The sequence below is a fragment of the Protopterus annectens genome, chromosome 8.part0, assembly GCF_019279795.1.
Source record: "Protopterus annectens isolate FY-2018-M chromosome 8.part0, PAN1.0, whole genome shotgun sequence".
In the NCBI taxonomy this organism is placed as follows: Eukaryota; Metazoa; Chordata; order Ceratodontiformes; family Protopteridae; genus Protopterus; species Protopterus annectens.
The window spans coordinates 1,266,462,841-1,266,490,692 of NC_056741.1; the positions used below are offsets into that span (position 1 = coordinate 1,266,462,841).

General features: G+C 40.5%; 1 protein-coding gene across 1 annotated transcript in view; it reads right to left on the minus strand.

The window, feature by feature from the left end:
* The window catches only part of MEGF8 (multiple EGF like domains 8), a 1,779,602-nt gene that overhangs the window by 1,416,178 nt on the left and 335,572 nt on the right, over nucleotides 1-27,852 (minus strand). The window contains exon 14 of the mRNA XM_044079419.1: nucleotides 14,904-15,143. Within this exon, the coding sequence (XP_043935354.1) occupies nucleotides 14,904-15,143 (240 nt within the window). The remainder of the gene's footprint in view (nucleotides 1-14,903; nucleotides 15,144-27,852) is intronic.

The window sequence follows — 27,852 nt, forward strand, 5'->3', positions numbered from 1 at the left end:
GGATAAGGGTGAAGTAGCTGCTGCATTTGGCATTGAGGGGGTGTCAAATGGATCGCAGCAAGGCTGACCCCATATGTGAACTATCTTCTCCACAACATAATTGTTCAGGGACCACTAGTGAGGCATTAGGATAGGTCTGCTCAGCCTGTCGGCAATCGTGTTGGACTTCCCTGGTATATGCGTTGCAACTAGAAAGCGTTGGGAAGACACCACCCACTGCCAAACTCGAAGTGCCTCTCTGCAAAAGGGAAATGATTTGGTTCCTCCCTGTTTGTTTAGATACCATACCACTGACGTCTGAGTGGATTGCAATTATCCATAGGGGGAGAAAGCTCTGAAGTGCTTGCAACGCTAATAGCATTGTGCTCATCTTAGAGACATTGATATGCAAATGGGTCTCGTGATCCTGCCACATGCCTTGGACAGTCCTGTCGAGATAATGCCCCCCCCCACTCGATCTGGGTGGCACCTGTGGTCACCGTGGCAACTGGAGAAGATGGGACAAAAGGCTTGCCCACATTGAGATTGCTGGCCTGTAGCCACCAGCTTAGATCCTGCTTGCATGTGTCTGTAATCAGAATAGAATGGGAGAATGGAAGATGCTGTAGTGACCCACTGGGTGAAAAGCAGTCACTGAAGAGCCCTCATGTGTAGTCTGGCAAGGGGAACTAGCAAGACCGTGGCAGCCATGGTCCCTAATAACTTGAGGACCACCTTTGCCTTGACCTTCCTCAATGGTAGTAAGGCGTAGACCTGCTGTTGTAGAGCCTGAATTCTCTCTTCTGGTAAGAAGGTCATCATGAGTACTGTATCTAGTTTGGCGCCGATAAAAGTGACACGCTGCAAGGGCTACAAGGCAGATTTTTTTCAATTTAGAGTAATTCCTAACCTTTGGCACAGTGTAATGGTGGCGTCCCTGGTCTGTAACAGTAGATGCCTGGTGGTAGCAGAAAGGAGCCAGTCATCCAGGAACAGAAACACTTGGAATCCCTGACGTCTCAAGTGAGCTGTTACCACTGCCATGCATTTGGTGAACACCCTGGGGGCTGTGGTGAGACCAAAGGGCAGAGCGAGTAACTGAAAATGACCGTCTCCCAGCCAGAAGCGTAGATGAAGTCTTGATGCCCTGTCCATCTTGATATGGTAGTAAGCATCTTTGAGGTTGATGGATCACATCCACACATCTTTCCCTAACAGAGGAAGTATTGACTGTAAGGTGACCATGCGGAATTTGGACTTTTGTACATGAAGGTTCAATCGGCTGAGATCCAAGATGGGTCTCAGGTCCCTGTTCTTTTCGGCACCAAAAAGAATCTGGAGTAAGTCCCTAACCCTACCTGGTCTGCAGGGACAGGCTGGATGGCTCCCTTTGAAACCAACTTTTTTATTTCTAAAGTTGCGGAATCCCTGTGACTGGGTGGAACGTCTGGGATTCTCTTGTTTGGCGGGGGAGGAGAAGAGAAGGGAAAATGATAACCTCTGGAAATTATCTTTAATACCCAGTCGTCTTGGGTGACGTCTTGCCAGGCTTCTGGGAATAAAGAAATGTGACCCCTGACCGGCTCCAGAGATACACAGTCGGGCCTCCCTTCAGGAACGCTAGTAGGGAGAACCACGAAAGGAATCACAGTCCCCCCTGGTTACGCACGCCTCCTCTGCCACCCCCACCCATGCCACCGGAGGGGGAATCACTTTGTGCGCCCTGAAAAAACCTCTGCGACTTTATGAACCACATTTTCCCATCCTTCTGGCCCTTGGAGTAAGGTCTAGAAAGCATGGAAAAACTGACTCCCACGGCAGAAAGGGTTTTTCCTTCCTGCTCACACCTAGTGAGAGTGTCCCTCACCTTGGTTCTGAACAACGATGCACCATCAGAGGGGGCATTGGTGAAAGTAGACTTGAAGGCCTCCGCGAAATTGCACAGGCCAATCCAGGAGTGTCTCCTAAGAGAGACTCTGGAACCCGCTGCTCTACTTGCTCCGTAGTAGCTGCAGGGGCAGAGGGGAAGTCTATTTTAAAACAAACCATTTCTAAATGGATAAGCCAATGCATCCATTTCTGCTATAAGCACCATGGAAAACCTATCCCCCAGGGGATCAGATCTAACTCCACCAGGGCTGCATCTACGTAGTTTCCTCATATGCAGTCTTGCATATGGAATTAGAAGAATGCAGGAGGGCATGAACCCAAAGGCTTGCAGTATTTGTCTTGCAGACAGCAGGGTTTTTGTGGCCACTTGTTTGAAGTAAGTTACCAAATGAATTTGCTTCTCTGGCGTGAGGAAAGCCATCTGGGCAGTTGTGTTCAAGCTTGCACCCAGGAATGTAATCTGTTGACGGGGTACCAGTTGTGATTTCTTTTTGTTTATGGTGTACCCCAGACAAGTTAGAACCCTTTTTACAAATGCCAGATGATTTAAAAGTATGCCCTGGTTTTCTGCCTGAATTAGACAATCGTCCAAGTATGGATATATTTGAATATTTCTTTGCCTGCAAAATGCAGTCACTGGAGCTAGACACTTTGTGAATACCCTGGGTGCAGCAGACAAGCCAAAGAGCAGTGCAGAGAACTGATCATGCAAGTAGCCTGCTTTGAAGCAAAGGTATCTTCTGCAAGATTCCCTGACTGGAATGTGCAGGTATGCCTCTTTTAAATCTAGAGTTGCCAACCAGGCATCTTTGCCTAACATAGGAAGTAACTGGTGAAGAGTCAGCATCTTGAATTTTGGAATCTCCAGAAAGGTGTTTAGAGTAGACAGGTCCAGGATTGGACGCCATGAGTTGTCTTTTCTGGGTACCAGAAAAAGCCTGGAATAGAAACCTTGTCCCTTTTCCTCTTCTGGTACCAGATGAATAGTCCCCATGCTTAAGAGGGAAAGTACTTGTTTTTGAGCCTCTGCCCACTGATTTGGGGGCAGGTCTGGCCACCCACTTGGTGTTGGCAACGTGTGGAAATAAAATCTGTATCCCTGGGACACTACATTTAAAACCCATCTGTCCTGGGTTATAAGTTCCCAGTTCTTTGCATGAAGAGCAATCTTTCCCCCGAAAGGGGTGGTTAAAAGATAAGTGCTTGGGAATGTTAAAAGGAAGTCATTGAGTCTGTTTACCATAGGGGGGTGTCTTGCTATTTCCAGATTTGGAAGTGAAGGCCCCCCCCCACTGCTTAGTTCCGAGAGTCCCCTGGGACTGAAACCTCGGGTTTTTGCTGTGTCTGGGTTTAGCTTGAGAGGACCTGGAAGGGGCTGGAAAGGAACAATTTTTAGTAGGCCAATGCCTACTAAATCTCAGAGGTTGCACTTGTAAAAAAAAAATCTTTTAACAGTTTGCATAGATTTAGCTTTATTTTCCATCTTTTTAAGAATGTCTTCAGCCTTATTGCCAAACAGGTGGTCCTGATTTAAAGGAGCATCCAACAATTTAGCTTTAACATGATCAGTCAAAGATTGCTCCTTAAGCCAAACATGCCTTCTAAGCACAGACCCAGTAACAGCAGCCCTGCAAGAGGCCTCTAAAGAATCAAAACCACATTGCAAAGTATGTTTTCCAACTTGTTCAGCAGAATGCATTAAATCCTGTAAATCTTTATTTTCCACACAGTCAGGAATCAACATCATTTTCTGTTTAAGCAGTCCAATAATATGCTGTTGATATTTTAACATATGAAATTGGCAGTTCAAAGCTCTGATTGCCAAGGTTGCAGAAGTATAAACCTTTTTACCCCATCTATCAAGCGCCCTGGAGTCTCTATCAGAAGGGGTAGGATTTTTAGCAGTAGAAGCCTTAATGCCCTTGGGTCCCTGAGAAATGGTTTCTGGATCTGCAACAGGATTTTTGAAAAGGAACTTGTGGGACTCAGGAAACCTGTAGTACCTGTCAGGTTTACTAGGAGCCGGAGGCCGGGAATCAGGGGCCAAACTGGATTCCGAGAACACACCATCAACAATGTCTAGTACAGAAGAAATAGCCAAAGGCCTATGCTGAGGTAGAAGAAGGAAATCTCAAACCTCTTTTTAGAATCAGAAAATTCCTGGCTTTCCCAGTGGAAATGCTCCCTTAAAGTATGTAAAGTTTCCTCAAAAGAAAAATCCTCTGGAGGAGAAGCAGAGGGAATGGAATCCTCCATCAAAATCCTCATAAGTAGGTATGGACAAATCCAGGTCATTAGAAGAGTCAGAAGAAACAGAATCCTGATCAGAAGATTCATAAGCAAGCTCAGCCCTAGGCCTCTTGGGGGGGGGGGGGGGTTGACTACCTCTGATTACAGTTGTTAGATCTTCAGACATTTTTATCATTTGTTTTTTAGGCATAGGGGCCTGAGCGTCGATTTTTTAGACATGGATCGAGATTTAGGCCTTAGTAATGAAGGTGTCGTTTTAATATGCAAGTCTGTAGGCCTGAATACACCCTCAGAAGCCGGTGCCTGCAGAGCGGCTCCGGTCCCATCCAAGGTAGAGACATCCGCGGGTTCCATAGTTGAAGTATCTCACGGCATACTGGACTCGGAATGGGTCTCAGTAGAAACCTGCAAATCAGAAGTAGCGGGTATCGGGCTGCGAAAGCACCTCACTGAGTACCAGCGAACTGGCGACTAGCTTAGGAGAAGTGTCATCGGCAGCTTTGGACCTCGACGGCCTGTGTCTGTCTTTATCTTTGCGTTTTTTTGGAATCCCGGTAGTCGGATGGCTAATCGACGACATTTCTGGATAATTAAACCGAGAACCGAAATAATGAGAAGCAAAAATATAATGACGACGGACAGTGCACTGATTAAATAAAGCACAAAACCTACAGTAAGGTGCATCGTGGTCAGGGCCTAGGCAAGGAATACAGTACAAATGAAAATCTTTATGAGGTATTTGCTTTCCACAAGTAATGCAATTATTAACTTTCACTGAGATCGTTAAGGAGCAAGAAAAAGTTTCCCCAATGGGATACTTAGCTTTAAGTTGAAGACTTCGGAGTTGAAACTCGAAAACGACAATTTCAGGAGTCTGCCAACCAGCACTTGCAAACTGCTTCTGCTTCGGGCACCGCACGGCAAGAAAGACTGATGTAATGGTGTCGGCTGCATGTTTTATACCCCTGACGACCTGACGTCATGGAAGAAGGGGCAGCAACCAACGCAGGACCCAAGACTTCGTTAATCAGGCCGACTGAAGGCAACCTGCCAGCAGATTACCGAAATGTAATGACTGCAACAGTGAAACACGAACAACATCTGGAGGATATTGTTGGAGATCTGGATCTCCCTACAGAAGGGGACTTGCGTGAAGGAGAAACCAGTCGAATTACTGGAGACCGGCTCTGAAAGGCTGGGAGCCAATATGGACTTGGTCAAGACACGACCTTCTGTCGGCACCGAGGGCATTGGAATTAAAGGAAAAGCTATTCTAGCAACTTTCTCTGGCAGCTCCGAAGAAACAGACAGAGCCAGACAGCGCTTCTTAGAAGTCTTTTTTGTCCTTTTTAGCTGGAGAGGATAAGGCACTGGAAGACTTAGCCAAGTCTTCCTCGAAGGAGTGTTTAAGCAGTCCTTTCAAAATGAGCTTATTCTTCCTCTTCTGTAGTACACGGGGACTGAAGGAATGACAAAACAAGCAAGACTCTTGGAGGTGAATAGCCCCCAAGCAGTACACGCACACAGAGTGCCCGTCAGTCAAAGACATTTTATTGTTGCATTCAACACACTTTTTAAAGCCCGAAGGCCTGTGTTCCTTAGAATCCTTGGACATGCTGAAAAGGAGAACACACACAGGTACAAAGCAATACATACACACACTAGACCCAACTAAACCCCACACGAGAAACAGAGCCTCTTAACTAAAACGGCCTAGTAACCGGCGGGAAAAGACTACAGGGAGGACTAGGTCCTCTAACTGAAACAGACCTAGCCCGTGGGGAGAAAGGAAACGGACAGGATACCAAAATGGCCAATGATAAGGCCACAAAAAACAGCAAAACAAACAAAAGGCAGTAAAACACCACTACCACACACACAGAGCTATGAAAATAGCTTTTTTGAGCAACAAGTCAAAAGTTTATAAAAAGTTTATAAACAGTATACTTAGCCACGGCCAAAAACGAGACCATGTCTGAGCGTAACGAGTGGCAAACGAGATCTGGGGAATATACCTGTTGCATGATGGGATAACTCTTACCCACGAGCCAATTGAAGACTTTGAGCTAGAGGATGGCTGAGTCAGAGCCGAGGTTCAGCTCCGAACCCACAGGTAAGAATGAAGGCGAGATTAGACTACATAACATCAGAAATTTCAGAATCCTGATCAGAAGAATCAGAAGGAAAATCAGTCCTAGGACTCTTAGAGGGAGAATGGTGGCTTCCCCTGATTAGAGTAATAAGGTCTTCAGCCATTCTCATAATGTTTTTTTAGGCATAGGGGCCTGACCATGTGGTCTGGGCATCGGTTTTCTAAGCATGGATCGAATTTTAGGCCTTGAAGAAGAAGATGGCTTCGATTTAATATGCAAGTCAGTAGGCCTGAATACACCCTCAGAAGCTGGTGCCTGCACAGTGGCTCCGGACCCATCCAAGGTAGAGACATCCGCAGGTTCCACAGTCGAAGAAGCATCTCGTGGCATAACAGACTCCGAATGTGTCTCAGTAGAGGCCTGCAAATCCAAAGTAGCAGGTATCAGGGGCTGCAAAAGCACCTCACTGCGTACTGGCGACTAGCTTAGGAGAAACATCGTCAGCAGCTTTGGACCTATGCGGTCTGTCTTTATCTTTGCGTTTTTTCAGAATGTCGGTAGTCGGGTGGCTTACCGAAGCCATTTCTGGATAATTGAACCAAGTACCAAAATATTTAGATGAGAAATTAACAGACGACGAATAGTTCGAAGATTAAATAAGGCACAAAACCGACAGTAAGGTACGTCGTGGTCTGGGCCTAGGCATGGAATGCAGTATGAATGAAAATCTTTATGAGGTATTTTGCTTTCCCCAAGAAATACAATTCTTAACTTTTACTGACATCGGTTTAGGGCAAGAAAAAGGATCCCCAATGGGGTACTCAGCTTAGTTGAAGACTTCGGATCTGAAACTCGAAAATGAAAATTTCAGGAGTCGGCTGACCGGCACGTGCAAACTGCTTCTGCTTCGGGCACTGCACAGCAAAAAAGACTGATAAAATGGCATTGGCTGCATGCTTTATACCCCTGACTACCTGACGTAATGGAAGATGAGACAGCAACCGACGCAGGACCCAAGACTTTGATAATCAAGCCGACTGAGGGCTACCTGCAAGCAGATAACCCAAATATGATGACTGCAACAGTGAAACACAAAGAACATCCCAAGTTTCTTTGGGTATTCCCTGCCACAAAAGCCTAGATATAACATCTGCACTAATTAATTCTTAAAATCTTAGCAACTTTGAACATAAAACATATTTCCAGTTCCCCACAATTCCCCCCCAATCCTACCTCCAGCAATCTGCTCCACATTCGGTATTGTCTTCTTCAGACTTATATTTGCGGGTACTATTCCAAGTAAATATTCCAAAGCATTTTGATCTTGCAGTACACCTGCCATTACTTTTCTAAATTTTATTCCTCACACAGAGGCTACAGTCTCTCTCTCTGCAACTTATCCCCATAGTTGTTGGGTCTTTCGTCTTTTCCCGTAGTAAAGATTGAAATTCCCGAAGGCCTTTATATACGCTACTCACTAGTCTTACCATACGTGAAGATTCTTTAACTTCCATCAACAATAACGTCAGAGAAGGTGATTCTAATAAAAGATAAACCAATCCCATACTTTGTGCCATATCAATTAACCCAGCTGTACTTGAAATTATACTAGAAGACCATACTTCTGCTGCATTCACCCCCAAGAACCCCACTCAGTCCCACTTCTCAATTATTCCCAACATATCACTTTAATCTTCCCTTCCTTCATGGCTCCAAGTCCTCCTTTCTTCAGGTACTCCCTATCAAGTCTCACCATCTGTTAGTACATAAACTGATTGATCCATGAATCATTTAACACATTCCTAATACAAAGATTATGCATGTTACATCCTGGCCCTGTGGCATATAGGGATGAAGCCCTGAGATCCAAGTGGCCTGTGTTCAATTAGCAGCATGGCCCCTGAAGGGACAAGGTGATACAGGGCAGGTTTCAGTTACCAATGTGAGCTTGCAGATCCTATGAGAAATGAGGTGACCTAATCCATTAGCAACACCTACACAAAGCAAGACATTGCTCATGGAAGAGGCCAGGGCAGGTTCACATTGTTAATGTTACATGCACTAAGGAATGATGCATTGGGGGCATGCACATTACTCCCCAACCAAGCAGTCATTATGAGAACGCCCATCACATATAAGGAGTGGCTGAGACAGATGCAGCTGAGACCTCCATGGGATTAGAAGAAATCTGAAGAAATCTTCTGTTACTTGAAAATGGATATCCAATTTTAGTCATCTGCAATCTTAGTCAGCCAGAGGCCTTTGATATTGGCTTTTACTTCAGAAAAGCAGATGCCAAACAGGAGAGGCCCCAGAACAGGACCCCGGGGTACACCACTGGTGACTGGTCTCTTTGTGGAAGTAACTTTCACTATTTTTGGATTTCCTGCATTTTATCTGTTAGCAAGCTGGCAATCCAGCAGGTGACACAGTGGGTTATTCACAGTTCATTTACCTTCCCTACCATGCCTCACTGGGGAACTGTGTCAGTTAAATGACCTTGAGGACTGGTCTGTAAGAATTTAGAAAACAGATGGTTAAATATGTGCCTGATACTATCACTCACAAGTCTGTAATGCATCTTTGACATTGTAGCAAGTACATTTAGTAATTAATGGCCCTGATGTCTGAAGTGGAAGTCACCAGCTCTGACTCTCAAGCCATGTTTAAAGAAATAACAGCCAGATTTGCAACCTTTCTGTATCTATATTTCTCCTCCAACTGGTAAAAGCTTCCTGGGAGATGGAACTGTGAATAAGGCTCTAGCAAGGTGCTGTCAAAAAGCAGTGAAGCTGGAATCTTCTATTATCAGCAAGTCAAGGCAGCAAGCTCTTGACCCCCAATCTGAAGTGTTACCCCAATGGATATCTCCTTCAGGGGTGAGGAAGAATACAAGACACCTAGGGATAAACTCATCATCCATCACCACTTGTACCACAACTGAGTAGTGTGGTGTACACATTTGGACAGACCAAAAACTAAAGGGATGTCTCATTCCTTGTCTCTTATGAGGGGCTGTCTTGAAGAGTACCCATAAGACAGGACTCAGTGGGATGAACACAAGAAAGAAAGAGCCTCTGTCATATCATAGGATATTCTATCAAAACACATGCTGTCAAAGGCTGACACAGATGGTGGAAGTGATGGTGTAAACCGTAGGTAAATTGGGTGTAGTCTTGAAGGTTAAAAAGATATGAAGAGAGACAAGTAATTCCCACCTCAACGCTTGTGGGTTCCTGTGCAAAAATAAATGGCATATCACAGAAACTATGCTTTAGCACTGTACAAGAACTCAAATCGACAACCGGGGGCACCTGGGAACCATCATCGAGCTGTGACACAAAAATTCTTGAAAGGCCTAGATAGACCAGAATACTAATATCTGTCTCACTGTTAGCCTATATAGCCTCTGAAGGAGGAGCAGCCTATGCCAACTGCAGACAAATATGTAGGCACTCTCAAGATTCATGAAGGTCCTAAAGGCCTCATACGTTTTCTACCTGCAGAAACTTAATTTTTTTTTTATCCATCTGTTTAATACACATGGACTCCCTGATCACTGAAATATGAAACCGCTATACTTAACTGCTACAAAGACCAACATTTTTAAGCTCTAAAATACTTAAGGTATAAATAGTACAAAATTTAGTCAGAAACAGTGAAAATCCTTTGGTGAAAGCTGTCTTTCAAAAGCACACTTGTTGGTGACCTTTTTTAGGGATTACAACAGACTCAAATATCACCAAAGTCACAAACCTAATTAGGAAATCACTACATAATGTAAAAAAAAAAAAGTCTACAATGTAGGAAGAAAAATAATTCCAAAATGGGTAAATATCAATATCACAAGGTCGCCTTGGATAGCATACTTCTCAAATGTCTTTACACAGAATGCCCAGATTTTTGCCACATATTTCTGGCAAATCACTGAGAATTAAAAAATGACAAATTTAAGTTTCAGACGTCATATCCTTTAAAAAATGCATGCTAACAAAAATCCTGTTATTCTAACAACTTTCTAAGCTGTTAAACGTCATTTTTAAAATCTGTTTCTATTTTTGTGCCTTTTCCTCTCATTATTACAGGCTCAGTCTACATTTATTATTACTACTGAGAGGTATTGTGGAGATTGGGAGCAAATGTTACTATCTGGAGGGTTACATTTCATTTTTGAAGCTGTACATAGTTTTGTGTGTTTTTTCTAAGTTAATAGGTCATGGGGGTATTCTGAAATGTATTTAACCTTTTGTTTGAGGGTTTGCATTAAAACAGAGTCTTGAAAAAATGTGACATAGCTTCAAATGGAGATGACAAGAAACAACTATATAAAAGATCAACCTGACAAACACTAGTGTGTGCATGTAACACAAAAGTTGAAAATACACATTAAAAAAGCTGTTATGTACAATAGATGGGAATAATATTTTTTTATTATAACGGCTATGTTATCCATATTATTTTGGAACCTAAATGGACATGCAGGTATAGGCAAAAAAAGTAACAATACAGAATCATAAATAAGAAATGCAGAATGCAAATAATGCTGCAAAAAACACATCTGGAAATAAATCAGCATGTGAATTTGATAAAGGATTTTAGGATGGATATTCTGCAGAATATCAGGGACAGAAGAAAACAGGAGTAACTACACTAACTGCCAAAGGAGCTCCAACAGTGACAGAAGAGGGAAAAGATAATAATGGTAGACTTCTGGTAGTAAGAGGCTACTGGCAAGGGAGGACAATTATGTTGGCATGTACTTAAATGCCACCAAAAACTGCTACTATAGAATGTAAAAGTAATCACCTTTCAGCAGGGAATATTACTTATAGGTGGGGACTGGAAGTTGATTTGCAACAGTCAGGATGTATCTGGGAGGCCTAGAAGGGAAATATAACAAAAGAGAGTAGTTTTCTGAAAAAAAATGTATACAAATATTTGGAATAAAAGATGTGGATTCAGAAGAAGGAACTCTGGAGAGAATTTACATAACATCTCCCACGGTGCAATAAATGGGCCAGAACAGAGAGAAATTATTTTTCACAGGAACATGTGCACTTAGTTGAAAGCTTTTTAAAAACTAAGACAAAAATGCAGGACAATGAAGTAAAAATGAAACAGTGGAGCTTTCCCACCTACCTGTTAAAGAGAGGAATTTAAGGAAGGTGAAACTTATTCAAGAGTTATTAGGGAAAATATTTTTTTTTTTTTTAGAATTTACAGCTACTAAGTGGGATAAAATGAAAATGGAATTTAAAAACACAATAGAAATAACAGAAATGGTTAAGAAGCAAATAAGAATTATTTAGAGGGACTGACAAATGTTAAAGTATTACAGAATAAGGGGAATCTCGCAGAACAAGAGGCACAATTGCAAAGTGCTAAAGAGATAATAAGGGAGTATCTGGATAATAAGCATGTGTTTAGAAAGGTTGTTGTTAAGCAATAATTTTTTGATAGGTCCAGAGGACAAAAAACTTTTAGCATGACTTGCGCTACAGAATGTAGAAAGGGTTATTAACAAACTTAGGAAGCCTACAACAAGAAAAATAACCAGAGATGCTACAGAGGTATCAACAGATATTTCAGAAATTTTATGAAAATTTGTATTAAGTACAGAAATGTGAAAATCAAGAAAGAACACAAATGGAAATATTTATGGAAGACACAAGTATGCCATGGCTAGCGGCCTCTGGAAGCCATTTTAAACATGGACAATTTCCTTTCAAAAGTGAGAATCAAACTGTGTACCTTGTGTCTGTGAACAACTTAACCATTTTTACAATCCCCAACCCCGTACATGAGGTTCAACAAACAGTTAAGATAGGAGGAGGTGAGATAAAAATGGTGATGTATAATCAATCTGCAGGAAAGTCTCCAGGAACAGATGGTATTCTTGTGGAAGTTTGTAAAAGTGATAAAGATCTGGAAGGTTTTGTTTAGCAGTAGTTTAAAAGGAGGGGAAGCAAAAACATCTTGGAAGAAAGATGTGGTGGCTACAATACCTAAAGACCCATTAGACTCAGCTTCATATAGACTCATTTCAATTTTAAACCATGATTATAAAGTGTTTATGTCTATACTTGCTTAAAGAATGTCAAAGAACTGATAGATACGGATCAGTGTGATTTTGTGGAGGGTTAAGTGGGATAATTTTATTCTTCCAAAAGAACACAGAGGTTCAGGATTACTTGATTTGAAGGAATAGTTTACAGCTACACATAACACAAGCTAAAGGTTATAATTCTAAGTGGAAAGGGATGACCATTATGAAGCAGGAAAAACAATTCAAGAAATATGGAGAGTGGGATTTTGGATGCAGATCCTTAAGGAGAACAGCAGCAGGCATGCAGAATATTATATTCATAAAGTAGCAGAAAGTATTCTAAGAACAAAGCCAAAATGAGACTGGAGAAAGGGGATTTTAGCAAAAGGGACTACTGAATTTAGGGGTACAGAAAATAGGCAAGAGGGAGCAGGAACTTACTGGAGAAAAATGGCAAAGGAACCAAGGTACTAAGAGCAAATAATTAGTGATTGAAAGGAAAGAGTGGGAAGGGGCCAAGAAGACATTTATACTGTAGGCTAGAGAATGCCTTCCCTGCCAAGAAGTGATATCAGAGTATAGAAAAAGAGAAATGGAAAGGGGAATCTTAAGTGAAAGACTTGCTCTGGTGAGAGTTTTAGTCAAATCTAGAACAGAAGCTGCTGTTAAAAACGGGATAATTAGTACAGCATATAAAATATTGCATGATAGGTATGAGAATCAATCAGAGGAGGTTAGAAAAGATTGGTAAGAGAGATTGGAAAAGTGATTTATAAGAGAACAATAGGATGACATATGTACTGCTCCCAAGTATGCAACAAAGTATGCAAAATCCAGAAGGTTTAGGATCTTTGCTTGGAAGTGTTTGCAAACATATGTTTGTATCCAAGCAAACTTCAAAGAATTTTTCCTCAGATAGATAGCAAATGTTGGAAGTGTTATGGGGAAGAGGTAAGTAGGGAACATATGTTTTAGGAGTACAATGAATTGGCAAGCCAGGTTATCCTCCACAGCTGAAGCTAATTAGAGTCCCTGGCAAGATCCCTCAAACCAAAGATTATGGCCAGCCACAGATGTCACCTAGAATGTCTCTTACCATCAGGGACTTGCTGGAAGAGGAGGTCCGGATGATTAAAGTTAGCAGAGCTCCAAGAAAACTAAGCAGCAGACCATCCTGGACAGTGTATCCAAAGGCCTGCATTCCTTAATGAAAGAAGTCATCAGAAAGCATGGGACCCCCAGATCCTAGGCTAAACCAAATCCCATAATGGGCGAGAGAAGGTCTCCCCTTGACAAAGGGACACAAATGAGAGGAAAAAAATAAATTCAAGTTTGCAGAGGAGACTCAGTCAAAAAGGAAGGCATGTGAGGTTGATCTACTTTAGCCCCAGGACTATAATATTCCACATCTATGAAGACATCAAAAATCAAGAAAGAAAGAAGTGTTCCTCTAAATAATGACCAAAATAGATGAGGTTCATCTATCATGTGCCAGGCACAAGAAAAGGGACCACATGGAAGCTGGAAATGGTGTCTATCTGACATGTCCAACATGGGACTACCACAGACACTGAACCAAGAGCACAAAAAGAGATATCCTGACTGCTTCTGTCCAACTCCCACCAGGTTACAAAATGAATACTACACATCTAATACCATTAATGGCTCCTCCACTGACCTACCACTGCTAGAAGAGGCCTGCTCAATCCTCACTAGCAAGATGTCAGTTTCAGGGATGGCAAGGAATGTAAACCCTGCTGAGGCAAAGTTCCACCAACAGAGGTCATCTAGGTACTCAATAATCCACTTTATGTGAACTTGTAATCAAGTCCAGGGCTCAAGTATGGGGAAGAAGGTAACGCTCACGCTTCAAGTCTCACTGCCAAGAGCAGGAGTCAGAGGGTAGTCTCTTGAACAGCTGTCTCCTCAATGGCTGCAGCCTTACACAGAAGGCACTCCTTTCATTTCCGCACTTGGTATCAGCCATTTTGTCCAAGCCCAAGAGGTAATCACTGCACAGATGTCCAAGGCAAGAAGATAAATGAAGTAATAAAGCAAAGGCAAAACAGCAATACAGTAAAGTCAAAATGGCAGACAAAAAAAGCACAGATTTTCCAACTATGTGGTGATTTGTAAGGAGAAGCACACAGCAAAATCATCTAGAAATAATGGGGGAATAGGGGACATGCATACTTCCATATACAGTGTGGGACGCACTGGTATGTACCTTTGGCATATGCAAGCCAACAGCAATGGAACCCAAGATGAAAGATTTAGTCACTAACAAGGGATCTCAATAAGCAGAACGTGAAAGAAAATTCACTGTAAACAACTTCTCAAAATATTATCTACAATTTAAATGTTTATCACGTCAGAAAAAAATATCTATAATGAAAATGATGACAGTCTGTTTTCTGATCAAATACAATATGTGGAAACATATGCTTTCTAGGCACTATAAACATTTAGTTAAAAAATACACATTTAAAACCACTGTCTAGTTTTACAGTACTTAAAAGGGGTAGCAAGAAAAAAAAATCTCTGAAAAATGTTCTCGTTTCCATAGTAACTACTCATTGACAAATTGCTTACACTCACTGTACAGTTGTGGTTACACACACCATAAACAGCCATGCAACAATTACCTCACTGCAGGAGTTGCAATCCCTATAATCCTCACATAAGGTGCAGCTGGAAGGCCATAGGATTAAATGCATCTCTCCACCATTGCAGAGGGCTGGTTCACCAAAGGAATCAATCCTATGTAGACACGTGTTACTGAAGGGACACCATCCACAGCCTTGGTCAGCAAGGCAAGCAAGACAAGAAGGATACGAGGCACAATTGTTTGACTGGTAAGGCTGGAGAAAAAGGAAGGAAATCTCCTGCAGAAAAAAAAGTCCAAAGTCAGGAAAAAAAATTCAACACATTTTAAAGAAAATGAATAAAAAGAATTTAGGCTGGAATCACAAGTTACTAACAAAGTCTCAAAATGGTCAGCATACCCTACTGCAAAGAAAATAAATGCATTTGAAAAAAGGAACATAAGAGATGAATACATAATACTTAACATAGGTCTGAGCATGGTGGCTCAATGTTTATACCCTATCATTCATACATTCTTCATCCAGTTCAGGGTTTTAGGCATCCTGGAGCTTATCCAGGCATTCAGTGTGTGCAAGGCAGGACATTATAGTTTGATTACTTTTATATTACTGTAAATTTGCCTATGTCACAAGTGATAATTCAATAAAAGTGTTTGAAAAAATATGGCAATGTGGTGCTGGATCCAGACAGACAATCACTCCCACACGGAATACTCAATTAAGAGCAACATGGAGCATCACTTATTCGCCTACAGCATCATCTGTTTAGGATGTGGGAGGAAACTAGAGCTCAAGCAGACAAAATGGACACAGAATTCATAAAGTAGGCATTCTGGCTAAGAACTGACCTGAAGAATCAACAGCTGTGAAGCAGCAATAACTGCTATGTCATTGCGGTGTCCACAATTGTACTAAAATCCTTGCAGACAAGGAACGTAATGAAGCACTATGATTACTTTACCCATTTATCTTAAGTCAGGTTGAACCAATCTTCATTGAAATGGGAGGACCTGCCACCCAGTAAGGGAGATGCTGGATGCAGACTGGAAGGGAAAGGTGATTTAGAATCACAGTCATTACTGTCCACCTTCCTCTTCAGGTTCAAGTGTTTGAATGCAAGCATGGTACAAAATAAGACATCACAAACTATAAATTAGAAAAATGACAAACAAATAACTACTATAAAATGACAAAAACGAATATGTTGATCAATTATCATCACAAATCGGTTAAAAATAAAGCATATTAATATAAGATTACATATGAAAAACTTTTTTCTTTTTATACAATATATTTAATGCATGCTGCACCAGATCCCAAATGTTGATATTGCCAATATGAACCTTTATCACCAGTGGTGGTCATGCCCTAGTACATTAGAATTGGGTCAAAATACAAAGTTGTGCAAACTTTGATAAGTATTTTTTACACTGCAAGTTTTTTGCTACATATGCTTGTGATGTATTCAAGTGAACCTAGAAGAAAAGCTTATCCAGTATGGTAACTAAATATATATTAAAGTATTGGAATTTCTGTAGTATGCCTGAATTTTCCAGGACTGAATGATGGAATTTATACACTGAATATTTGTCAAGGGATAAGTATGTTATGTGTGAGGAAGTACTGTGATGTGGAAAGCTATTAACATTACTTCAAAAAAGTTATTATAATTCATATGCACATATTACGAAAGGCAAGTTATGTAATTGAGTATATATATTTTCAAGATGGAAAGAAAAGGTTATGAGACATTATATTTGAGGTTAAGTGGATTGGACACTCTAAACTGGCCCTAGGTGTGAGTGTGTGTGTGTTTGTACCTTCTGTGGAAGGTTGGGCGCCAGGCTGGCAACTCGACACCGTAAAACTCCACTGCCAATCATGAGCGGACAAGGTGATCCGCTGTGGCAACCCCTAACCGGGAAAAAGCCGAAAGAAGAAGATGTAAACTTGCCAATGGATATAAACTAAACAGTTGTGTTTCCCTTTCTTCCTTAATTTTCCCTTTCTATACTTTTATTTTTTTTTTCAGTCAGCTGTGGGTGTTTTTTTTACATTTTATTATGGAATATTACCATTTAAAAACAAATAAAAATTACTAAAAAAAAGTAAATGATCAGATCATAGACAGTGGACTGCAGCCAAGAAAAATAATCATATGTACACTCAAAAAATTACGTTTTAGAGTAAATGATTAAAAGACATCCAACACTGGGGACACCATTTAGAGAGCCAACGGCAAATTTCATAGATACAGACTCAGATGTGTAAATATCCAATCAGTGTAAGACTAAAACTACTTTTTTTCTGAGAAAAAAAACACTAGCAGTCCCTGGGAGTCCAGTCACAAGAAGCAGGAAGGCTGATATCAGATCAGCTGGTCCTGACAGTAGGCTCTCTGGGCTGTGTGGAGCAAAAGATATCAGGATCAGAATTTTATAGGTCTGGCACTGCCCGATACAAAGCTAGTGTAAGCTATGAGGCACTGGCATATGTTGCCATCTGGATTCCACAGTTAGTAACTAGGCTGTGGACCACTTCAGTAGACGCAGAGCTCAAATTAGCCCCACAGGACCTAACCAGTAAACTAAATGCAATACACACTGTGTGTGTGTGTGCATGTGTATATTTTATATATATATATATATATATATATATATATATATATATATACATATATATATATACATACATACATACATATGTGTATATATGTATGTCTATATATATATATATATATATATATATATATATATATATATACATACACACACACACATACATATATATATATATATATATATATATATATGTATGTGTGTGTGTGTGTGTGTGTGTGTACATGTATATGTTATATACACACACACACACTTTTTGTTATGAAATAGTGCTAGGAAAACTTTTCTTTGCTTTTCTAGTGGCTATATGTCTATCACCAGATTCTGTCAAGCTATGTGAAAGATGCATCGCAGGTTAACTAGGGCTGCTGAGATGGTTGGGTGCATGCATTACCACTAATTCAAGTACTATGCTACAGTAATCCAAATGGAAGGATACTAGTGCATGCATCACAGTGAGGAGATCTACAGGTGGTATTAAGTAATTAATGAGGACACTCCCCCTAACATGGAAACAACCACACCTGACAGCACGGATGGTGCTGACATGCTGATATTAACATATCCTGAGATGTGGACTAAGTTCAAAATATTCCCGATTTTATAGGCAGCAGAGGTAACAACCTGCGCAAACCTGAATTAATTCTTTCATAACACAAAGGAATTATTTTACAAAGGTCACTTCCTCATCACCGAATGTTTATGTCCCCTGTAAAACTAATTTGGAAAAAAAAGTCAGTACCACTGAAATAAGTCAAAGAACTCCTGAGGGAATGTTCTCAAACCATCGGATGAATGATAGAAAAGGAGATACCCATCAAACTCAATCCATCTCTAATTTCCTTCAATTTAACCTTCAAATTATAATTGCCATTCCACATCCCAGCCTAATCTAGACACATAACATTGTACTACAGAGAAACCAGAAGCACTAAGACTGCAAGGACTAGACAGAAATGATTGTCAAATCAGGTCTCTGTAATAAATAACAGGTCAGTAAAACAAAAAAAATCAGACAAGATACCAGTCTTGTTATCTGCCAGCCTGTCAATAAAACACCACACCTCTGTTAATGTCCCAAGAATGCAGGTCCTGTCTATCACTCCCAGATCACAGGAGGACCCAATGGATACTTCATGCAAGAAATGGATAATCCTGTCAGTGTAATGTTTCATCTAATGGTGCAAAACCTGATTTTATGACCTCCCTCCCCCCGCATGGTGGTGAGAGTATTCATTCTTAAGGCTTTTAAAAACAGCCAACCTCTTCTATATGGTAAATCTAGGTAACCTTGCAGAAAGAACATAGCAAACAGGCATCTGGTCCGTACATAAAGAAAGTAGAAACAAACGCATTGAGTCTGTAAAATGATGTAGAAGTGCTACAGAAATAAATGAAACAAGTAGTGGCAACAGAGAGATGCATTGGGTGGTATTGATGCTTCACAGTGCTTGGTCTCAGTTTGATTCTCAGCCAGGATACTTTCTGTGTGGAGTTTTTATGCCCTCCCTGAGTTCATGTGCATTTTCACTCTCATCTCAAAGACATACCATGGGTATAAGGGCTATCCTCCAAAACATTTGTAGCGTGTTTGTATATATGCACATTTTTGCACATGCATGTGCATCTGGCAATGGGATGGACCTCCATTCCGAATTATTTTCACTAGTGTACATCCAACCAAATTCTAGGACAGGCTCTGGCTCAGCTGTAATCCTGAACAGGTTTAAGAGGGTTTCGGAGAATGAACAAAAAAACAAGTTATGTACTCACAAAAGGATTACATCTGTGCTGTCCACTTTCATTCTTCCTCAACTTATGGGGTTCGGATCTAATCCCTCTGATCCGACTAGGCCATTGCTAAAGCTCGTGCAACCAAAACTCTTGAGCTTCTCCCTTACCTACAATGCACCAACCCAAAGTACCTCAGATCTTGTTTGCAGAGTTTAGCAGAAAGAAATATTAGTCGTCATAGAGTGACAAGACTATATCTGGAGCTCAATATCAGGGAACTGACATCCCCTAACCACTCGCTCTTCCAGTACTTTTCTACGGTTGAAGGTAGGGAAGTTGAGGAAGAATGAAAATAGACGACACAGATAGAACGTTACGGTGAGTACCTAACTTCTTTATCTGATGATGTCAATTTTAATTCACTTTCAATTTATGGGGCAGAATCCCCAGCTACGTAAAATCCCAGGTGGACTCAAAGAAGGATATTCCTGAGAACCACTAAACCAAATGATGCTCTACCTCTGGAGACCAGATCCAATTTGTAATGAGGAATAAAGGCATGGGGAGTAGTTCAGGTTGCTGCTGCACATACATCATCAGTGTCCACACTAGATTGAAAATCTGAAGTTGGCATGGATCTAGTTGAATGAGCTAGTAATGGTTTAGACAAAGCAATGTCCAATTTGTTATAAATAAAAGAAATACAAATCAGCCAGCCATCTGGCTAAAGTTACTTTGGCAACTAGTTTCCCCAACTTTAAAATGAAACAAATAATTGGTCAGTTTTCCTGATGTTTTTTCATTCTACATAGGTAAAAACATAATTGTCTGTTAACATCTTATAAGTGTAACATGTATTCGGCCTTGTTAGCAAATTTAGGAAAGAGTACTGGCAAATTAAAGGACTGGTTGATATTAGAGTCTGATACCACCTTAGGGAGAAAGGATGCATTAATTTGTAATGCAACTCTATCCTTGTAAAAGATAAAAGCATGGTGGTTTTTAAGACTATGCTTGAATCTCTGAAATTAGTCTGGCAGAAGTAATGGCAACCAGAAATATGGTTTTCAACACAGATATTTAACATCACACCTAGCTGTTGGTTCAAAGGGGGGATAGATAAGTGCTTTCAGTACCACATTTAGATCCCATGGGGAGTACAATCTTTAATAAGAGGCCTAAGAGTGCCTTACAAAAAGGCTTTGCACAGCTTATGAGAGGCAACGGAAGAACCTTCAAATCCAATGTGAAAATTTGATTTCACTGCTAACTGGACCTTGACTGTCGAGGAACTAGTTCCTTCTTTAAAAAAATTATTTTATTTTTATTTTACATTTGTTGACCGCGATTGTCCAACTGAGCTGAAGAGCCCTTTTTCAGCGAAGGCCCGGGGAGAAATGCTCCAACATATTATACAATTTGCATTATAAATTAGCATTAAACAGCAATGTTACAGGATTATTACAAGGCATTAAGTAGTAATACAATGTTATACAGTATCAATAATCAAGAGTATAGCATAACTATTTCAAGATGTATAAAAAGAAATAGTCATTAAGATGAGTACAGTTTCAGAGGTAAGTGGTTAAAAAAACAGTTTTATCATGACGTAGTTGCATGAAGGCAAGACAATTACAATAGAATGTTTCTCTGAGGCAATTTGCTTAATAGATTTTAGAAGACAGTAGAAAGAGTAGTCAAGGAAGACTAGAGAGAGCTAGTGAGAAGAGTGAGTTAAGGGCAGAAAATAGATTAAGGTATGAGAAGTAGGGGATGTTAAGGAGGGAGAGTGCAGTGGCAAGACCAGTGACTTTTAAAGTGCTCTTTGGTGGCTGTCTTAAATTGTTTAGGATGTGCAAGGGTCCTAATTTCTAGTGGGAGCCTATTCCAGGCAATAGTGGGGTAATAGCTGTACATGTTGCGTCCAAATTTAGACTTGGGTTTGCAGATTTGTAGTAGGTCTTGGTTAGAGCTTGGGAGAGGTCTGGAGGGAGAATAATGAGAGCTGATAGGGGATAGTGCTGGGCAGTAGGAAGGCTGGTATAGGATAGAATGGATGATCTGGAGCGGAGACAGAAGAAGCTGGTGGGGTAATTCAAGCCAGTTTAGGTGTTTTAGAGACAGACAGTGATGGGATTTGTAGGTTTGTTGGGCAGCAAATCTAGCTATCTTGTTGTAGGTAGATTTGAGTTTGGAGTGCGGAGTTAAGATTTGTGAGAATTTGAGAATTGTACATTAGACTGGGTAGAAGGTAGGTAAGAGAGACCGAGTAATCTTGGCTTCAGAGGTAAGGAATTTCTTGTTACGGTAAAGGAGCCCTAGTTTTGAATGTGTCTTTTTGATACATTTATTAACATGCAAGTCAAATTTAAGCTGATAGTCGATGGTTACGCCTAAGAGCTTAGTACTGGATTCTACCTGAATGGGAGTGCTATTAAGGGACTGTATGGAGAGGGAGTGTTTAATATATATGAACTTTTTAGTTAGGAAGAGTAACAGCTTTGTTTTTTTTTAGGGTTAAGGATGAGCTGGTTGTTGGGAGAGCCATGTTTCAACTAAGTTAAAAAGATCTGAATGATACAAACCACCCAATGTTACAGGCACCTTTGCATAAAAGTATTCGAGTATCCACAAAGTAAACACAAAGTCCATGAACTGCAAAGGTGAGGCTTCAGAACAGCAGCTTCAGTTTAGTAAAAAAAATATACTCCAAAACAGCAACCTCAGCTTAATAAGGTTTATACTCAAATTTCTCCAACCACAGAACAAAGATCTGGATTCCACTCGGTTGCAACACAGTTTTATTGGTACACAAGCGCTTTCACAAACAGCTTCTTCAGGTGTATAACAACCATTAAAATACACACACCTTATATAACACTTAAGTCAGGCACATGACTCTGCTTAACCATTTTTAAAGGCATATTATACACATTCTAAGTGTTACTTTCTTGATCCACTCTTACAAATTCTAAACTTATATAGTATAAAAAATATATGTTAAAAGCATACGTAAAGTTCTAAAAAATTCAACATTCACCTATTCAATGGTCTCTGTTTTAATATTGGTCTTATAGGAACAGAATCATTCAGTCCATGCCCTGAACTAGCCCTTAACCTAATAATCCATTCAGTTTCTTTTTCCTCGGTCCTTGCTTTTATATCACCCCCTCTTATATCAGTGAATGTTCTACATAAGACAACAAATTTAAAAACATGTTGTGCATTGGTAACTGACACATGCTTCGCTAGTGCATTAAAACTACTTCTTTTCTTAATGTGATATAGGTGTTCTCTTATCCTATCTTTTAAAAGACGATCTGTTTTCCCTACATAAAATTTGTGACATGCCCGGCAGATAGCCAGATATACTACATGTGCTGTATCACATTTCGCATAGGTTCGCAGATAAAACACCTCCCCTGTGTCAGGGTGTTTAAATTGTGAATCATTACAAATAAAACTACAAAAGTTGCACTTGCCACATGGTCTAGTGCTCCTTTTCATTTTCTCTACCTTTCAGTTCTCTGACTATACAGAGCCTTCTTTTTAAATTCTTCTTATTTTTAAAGCTAAATTGTGGCTTTGTGCCTACTAACGCTTTCATTTTACAATTAGTGAATGGGAAAGAGAAAGTGACTCAAGAATGTCAGGATATGTTTAAATTATTCAAGAGATGTTGGGCTGTACACTAATATTATAAATGAACATTGGAATATATTAACATCAGATTGTAAAATGAAAAAGTTAGTAGGCACAAAGCCACAATTTAGCTTTAAAAATAAGAAGAATTTAAAAAGAAGGCTCTGTACAGACAGAGAACTGAAAGGTAGAGAAAATGAAAAGGGCACTAGACCATGTGGCAAGTGCAACTTTTGTAGTTTTATTTGTAATGATTCACAATTTAAACACCCTGACACAGGGGAGACGTTTTATCTGCGAACCTATGCGAAATGTGATACAGCACATGTAGTATATCTGGCTATCTGCCAGGCATGTCACAAATTTTATGTAGGGAAAACAGATCGTTTTTTAAAAGATAGGATAAGAGAACACCTATATCACATTAAGAAAAGAAGTAGTTTTAATGCACTAGCGAAGCATGTGTCAGTTACCAATGAACAACAGGTTTTTAAATTTGTTGTCTTAAGTACAACATTCACTGATATAAGAGGGGGTGATATAAAAGCAAGGACCGAGGAAAAAGAAGCTGAATGGATTATTAGGTTAAGGGCTAGTTCAGGGCATGGACTGAATGATTCTGTTCCTATAAGACCAATATTAAAAAAACAGACCATGAATAGGTGAATGTTGAATTTTTTAGAACTTTACGTATGTTTTTAACATATATTTTTTATACTATATAAGTTTAGAATTTGTAAGAGTGGATCAAGAAAGTAACACTTAGAATGTGTATATATGCCTTTAAAAATGGTTAAGCAGAGTCATGTGACTGACTAAGTGTTATATAAGGTGTGTGTATTTTAATGGTTGTTATACACCTGAAGAAGCTGTTTGTGAAAGCGCTTGTGTACCAATAAAACTGTGTTGCAGCCGAGTGGAATCCAGATCTTTGTTCTGTGGTTGGAGAAATTTGAGTATACACCTTATTAAGCTGAGGTTGCTGTTTTGGAGTATATTTTTTTACTAAACTGAAGCTGCTGTTCTGAAGCCTCACCTTTGCAGTTCATGGACTTGGTGTTTACTTTGTAAGTTAAAAAGATGCCCGAGTAGCTGAGAAGAGCTTATACGGAGAGTTGGCTGTGGTGATGACTGTACAGTCATCTGCGTATTGCACTAAAGATGACTGAGGACAGGACATACAGAGCTGATTAGTAAAGATATTAAAAAGTAAAGTCCCTAGGATAGACCCTTGAGGTACACCCATTTTGACAGGGAGAGGAGGGGAGAGTGCAGAATGCCATCTCACTGATTGAGATCTATCAGTGAGGTAGCTGGAGAACCATGCAACAGTATCAGAGGAGAAGTTGAGGTTGTGCAGTTTGTGCAGCAGAAGAGAGTGAGAGACAGTGTCGAAAGCTTTTGAGAGGTCCAAGAATAGGCAAGAAATATGTTTATGGTCGTCCATGGCTATAGAGATTGTGATGAGGAAGGATAATAGAGCTGTAGTGGTGCTATGTTTGGGTCTGAAGCCATGTTGAGTGGGTGTAAGTAGATTTTCCTGTATTAGATACTGCATAACTTCTTTATGAATACATTTTTCTAGTACTTTAGAGAGAGGGGAGAGGACAGCGATAGGTCTAAAGTTGGAGATATCAGAAGAGTTACCTCCTTTGTGTATAGGTAAAGTGTAGCATTGTTTCCAGATGGAAGGGACTTTAGATTCAGAGATAGAGCTATTCATTACGATAGAAACAAGGAGAGCAAGAGAGTCAGCTGCTAGTACAAGAAAAGTGGAAGGAATATTGTCAGCTGATGCTGAGCATGGTTTTAATTTAGAGTGTAAAGTTTTTATGTAGCTAGTAGGTACAGGTTTGAAAGAGAAGGTATTTGAGGAGATAGTATTAGGAGTAGGTGGTTCAGAAAAGTTGGAGATGTTAGTAGTAGAGGAGTTTGGATTAGGGTTCAGTAGCTAGATATTGAATCGATAAAACATGTATTGAAGATAGTGGCAGTTTCTTCAGATGTCTTGTCTGGGCATGGATTGGGGGAGCTAAGATTACCGGGATGTAATATTTGGTTAATAGAGTTCCAGAATTGTTTAGGATTAGATTTTAGGGCTGTGGGAGGTCTGTTATAGAAATCCTTTTTATATTTGTGTGTTATTTTTTTGTCAGATTTCTGAGTTCTTTATATTTTTGTAAGTCTGCAGAGAGCTTAGTTTGTGACCATTTTTTCCATAGTTTGTCTCTAGTTATCATAAAAGTATGAATGGCTTTTGAAAGCCATGGAGATATTGTGAACTTAATTCAGACTTTGCGAGGGGGAGCAAGTGAGTAAGATGTTAAGGAAGGTGGTGTTGAAAGCTAGGACTGCTTCTTCTAGTGGGAGTTGGGTAAGGAATTTCCAGTTTACTTTAGAGAGGAGGACATTAAAGGTTTCTGGATAGAAGTTAAGAGAGTTTACAAGTGATAGATTTAGGAGGTTTTGAGAATGGGGAGAGAACCTAAGCACTTTTATAGGTCAGTGATCACTCAGGGTGTTTGGCACGGTTTCAGGGTTATGATATTTGGAAGGATTAGATACAAGTACCCAGTCGATAAGAGTACTAGATGTGTGAGAGTTGTTTGTATGGGTAGGTTGGGAGATTAGCTGTGTAAAGGTATACAAATTAATGAGTATTATTCTGGATTACTGAGAGTTAACCAGTTAATGTTGACATCCCCAAGGAGGATAGTTTCATTGGGGATGTGTTGAGAAAAGTATGAAAGAATATTTTCAAGCAGAGGAATGTTGTCTCCTGGAGGAATACATGGAGGAATACAGATGGCTGCTACTGTGATAGTGGTGTGGTCATTTATTTTAAGGTTAGCTGTAAGTAGTTCAGCAGGAGAAAAAGATGGGATAGGTTTCATAATACTTGTAATGGTGAGGTGGTTGGAGTAGGGGATGGCAACGCCACCCCCTTTTTTGTTTTGGTGATCTATGTGGAGTACATTATAACCGGGGGGGGGGGGTGTCTTTATCAGAGGTTTGGGGTTTTAGACAAGTCTCTGTTAGGGTGATGACATCAGGGGTGTGGAAGGCTATCCAGGCATGGATTTCACTAACTTTGTATAGAATGCTATGGGCATTCATAGAGTAAAACAAAATATGTTTGTTTGTAAAGGATGAGTTTATTAAGTTGGGAGAGGTAGAGTTATGCATGGTGGGGGTGATGGATGGGCCCCAGGATTTGGATGTATGTCTCCTGATAGAAGCAGGGCTACATGACATTGGTAAACTTTGAAATGAAATGGGTTGTAAGTCAAATACTTAGTCTTGGTTTTAGATGCTAGAGAATGAGGCAGAGGAAGTTTGATTTTAGGCAGAGGGACGTTCATGAAAAAGATAGAGGAGGAGGTGTAACACAGTGCTGCAGAGATGAGAAACTGTTAGTATGGGGATTAGTGGGATCTCTATGGACAGGTGGTAATGGAGTAGTACAAGATGTAAGAATGAGAAGGAGAAGTAATAGAGGCAAGAGGAAACTGGAAAGGGTTGCAAAAGCCATGGCCTAAGATGGGGAAGTGGGATTGGGATGGAGTGAGGAGTGGATAAAGGACTAGGAAAATTAAGTTGTTGGACCTGTTAGAGAACTGAAGTAAAATTTAAGTGAAACAACCTTTAGGAAGAGTAGGGGATATATAGAAAGGAGGAGGATTTGAGGCAGACTAAACTATGACGTGATAAGTAGGTGAGGGTAAGGTGTTTAGAATGTTATAGCAGACAGGAAGGGATGGAGTTAGGGGAGGAAGGGATTAGGAGGTTAGGTATAAAGGAAATGATATTGGGGGTGGCAGGGGAGCGAAGTGAGCCCGTGCATAGCGAGGGCAAATGGAGCGGGAATGGCCAGGAAGAATCACCACAAGAAACAATCTTCAGGGTAGGAGGGAAAGAGTAAGGAGCACACAATGAGAGTCAGCAGGTAAGTAGAAGAGGTGGGGAGATGTAGACAGAGAAGGAAGAGATGTAAGATATAATGTAATGTCATAAAAAGTAGAGCCAAAAATTCAAGGATGTTGTATATAGGAGCTGAAAAAGGATAAACATTATTTTGATGTGCCCAGTATACAAATTTTCTCTATTTACTAGAGAAAAGCTTACGTGTAGGAGGTTTATGGGAAGATAAAAGTATGTCGGACAGGGGGAAGACAGCATAAGCCATCTGGCTAGTAAGGGAACTGGAGAAGCCAGGCGATCAACCTGAGGCTTGGTATATTTGGATGGATCATGCAAATCGGGTGAGACAGGTCATCTGGAGTTGGATCCAGAATCCAAGGTTCGAGAACTAAGTGAGGCCAAAGGAAGGGGAACCAAATCTGTCGAGGCCAGTAAGGTGCAATTAGGATGACTTTGCTCTTCTCAACGTGGCAGCTTTCTGAAGGAATTTCCAAATTAGCAGAATTGGTGGATAAATGTAAAGTAAGCTGGGGGGGGGGGGGGTTGTGAAGTAGAGCATTGCTTGGTGATTCACCCTGTGGGGAGGTGGTCAGGTAAAGTAGCTGTTGAATTTGTCGCTTAGGGGAGACACAAAGAGATCGAAGAAAGGCTGGCCCTACTAGCGGAAAATCATTTCTGTCACATTCTTCCTGACAGACCACTTGTGAGGTAGAAGAATGCACCTGCTCAACTCGTCTGCCATCATGTTGGACTTCCCTGGAATGTGCATTACTATAAGAAAGTGGTTGGACGAGATCGCCCATTGCCACACCCTTGACACAAGGTATAAGATCTGGTCCTTCCTTGTTTGATGATGTACCAAACCACTGACATATTGTCCATTTGAATTGCAATTGTTCCCGAGGGGTGAGCATCTTGAAGGGACTGCTACTCTAAAATCACTGCTCTCATCTCTAGCACATTGATATGCAAGTTGGCCTCTTCGGGGGATCAAGTACCTTGGACTGTTTACCCCAGATAATGCCCCTGTCACTCCAAATGGAAAGCATCTGTGGTCACTATGGCCTTGGGCT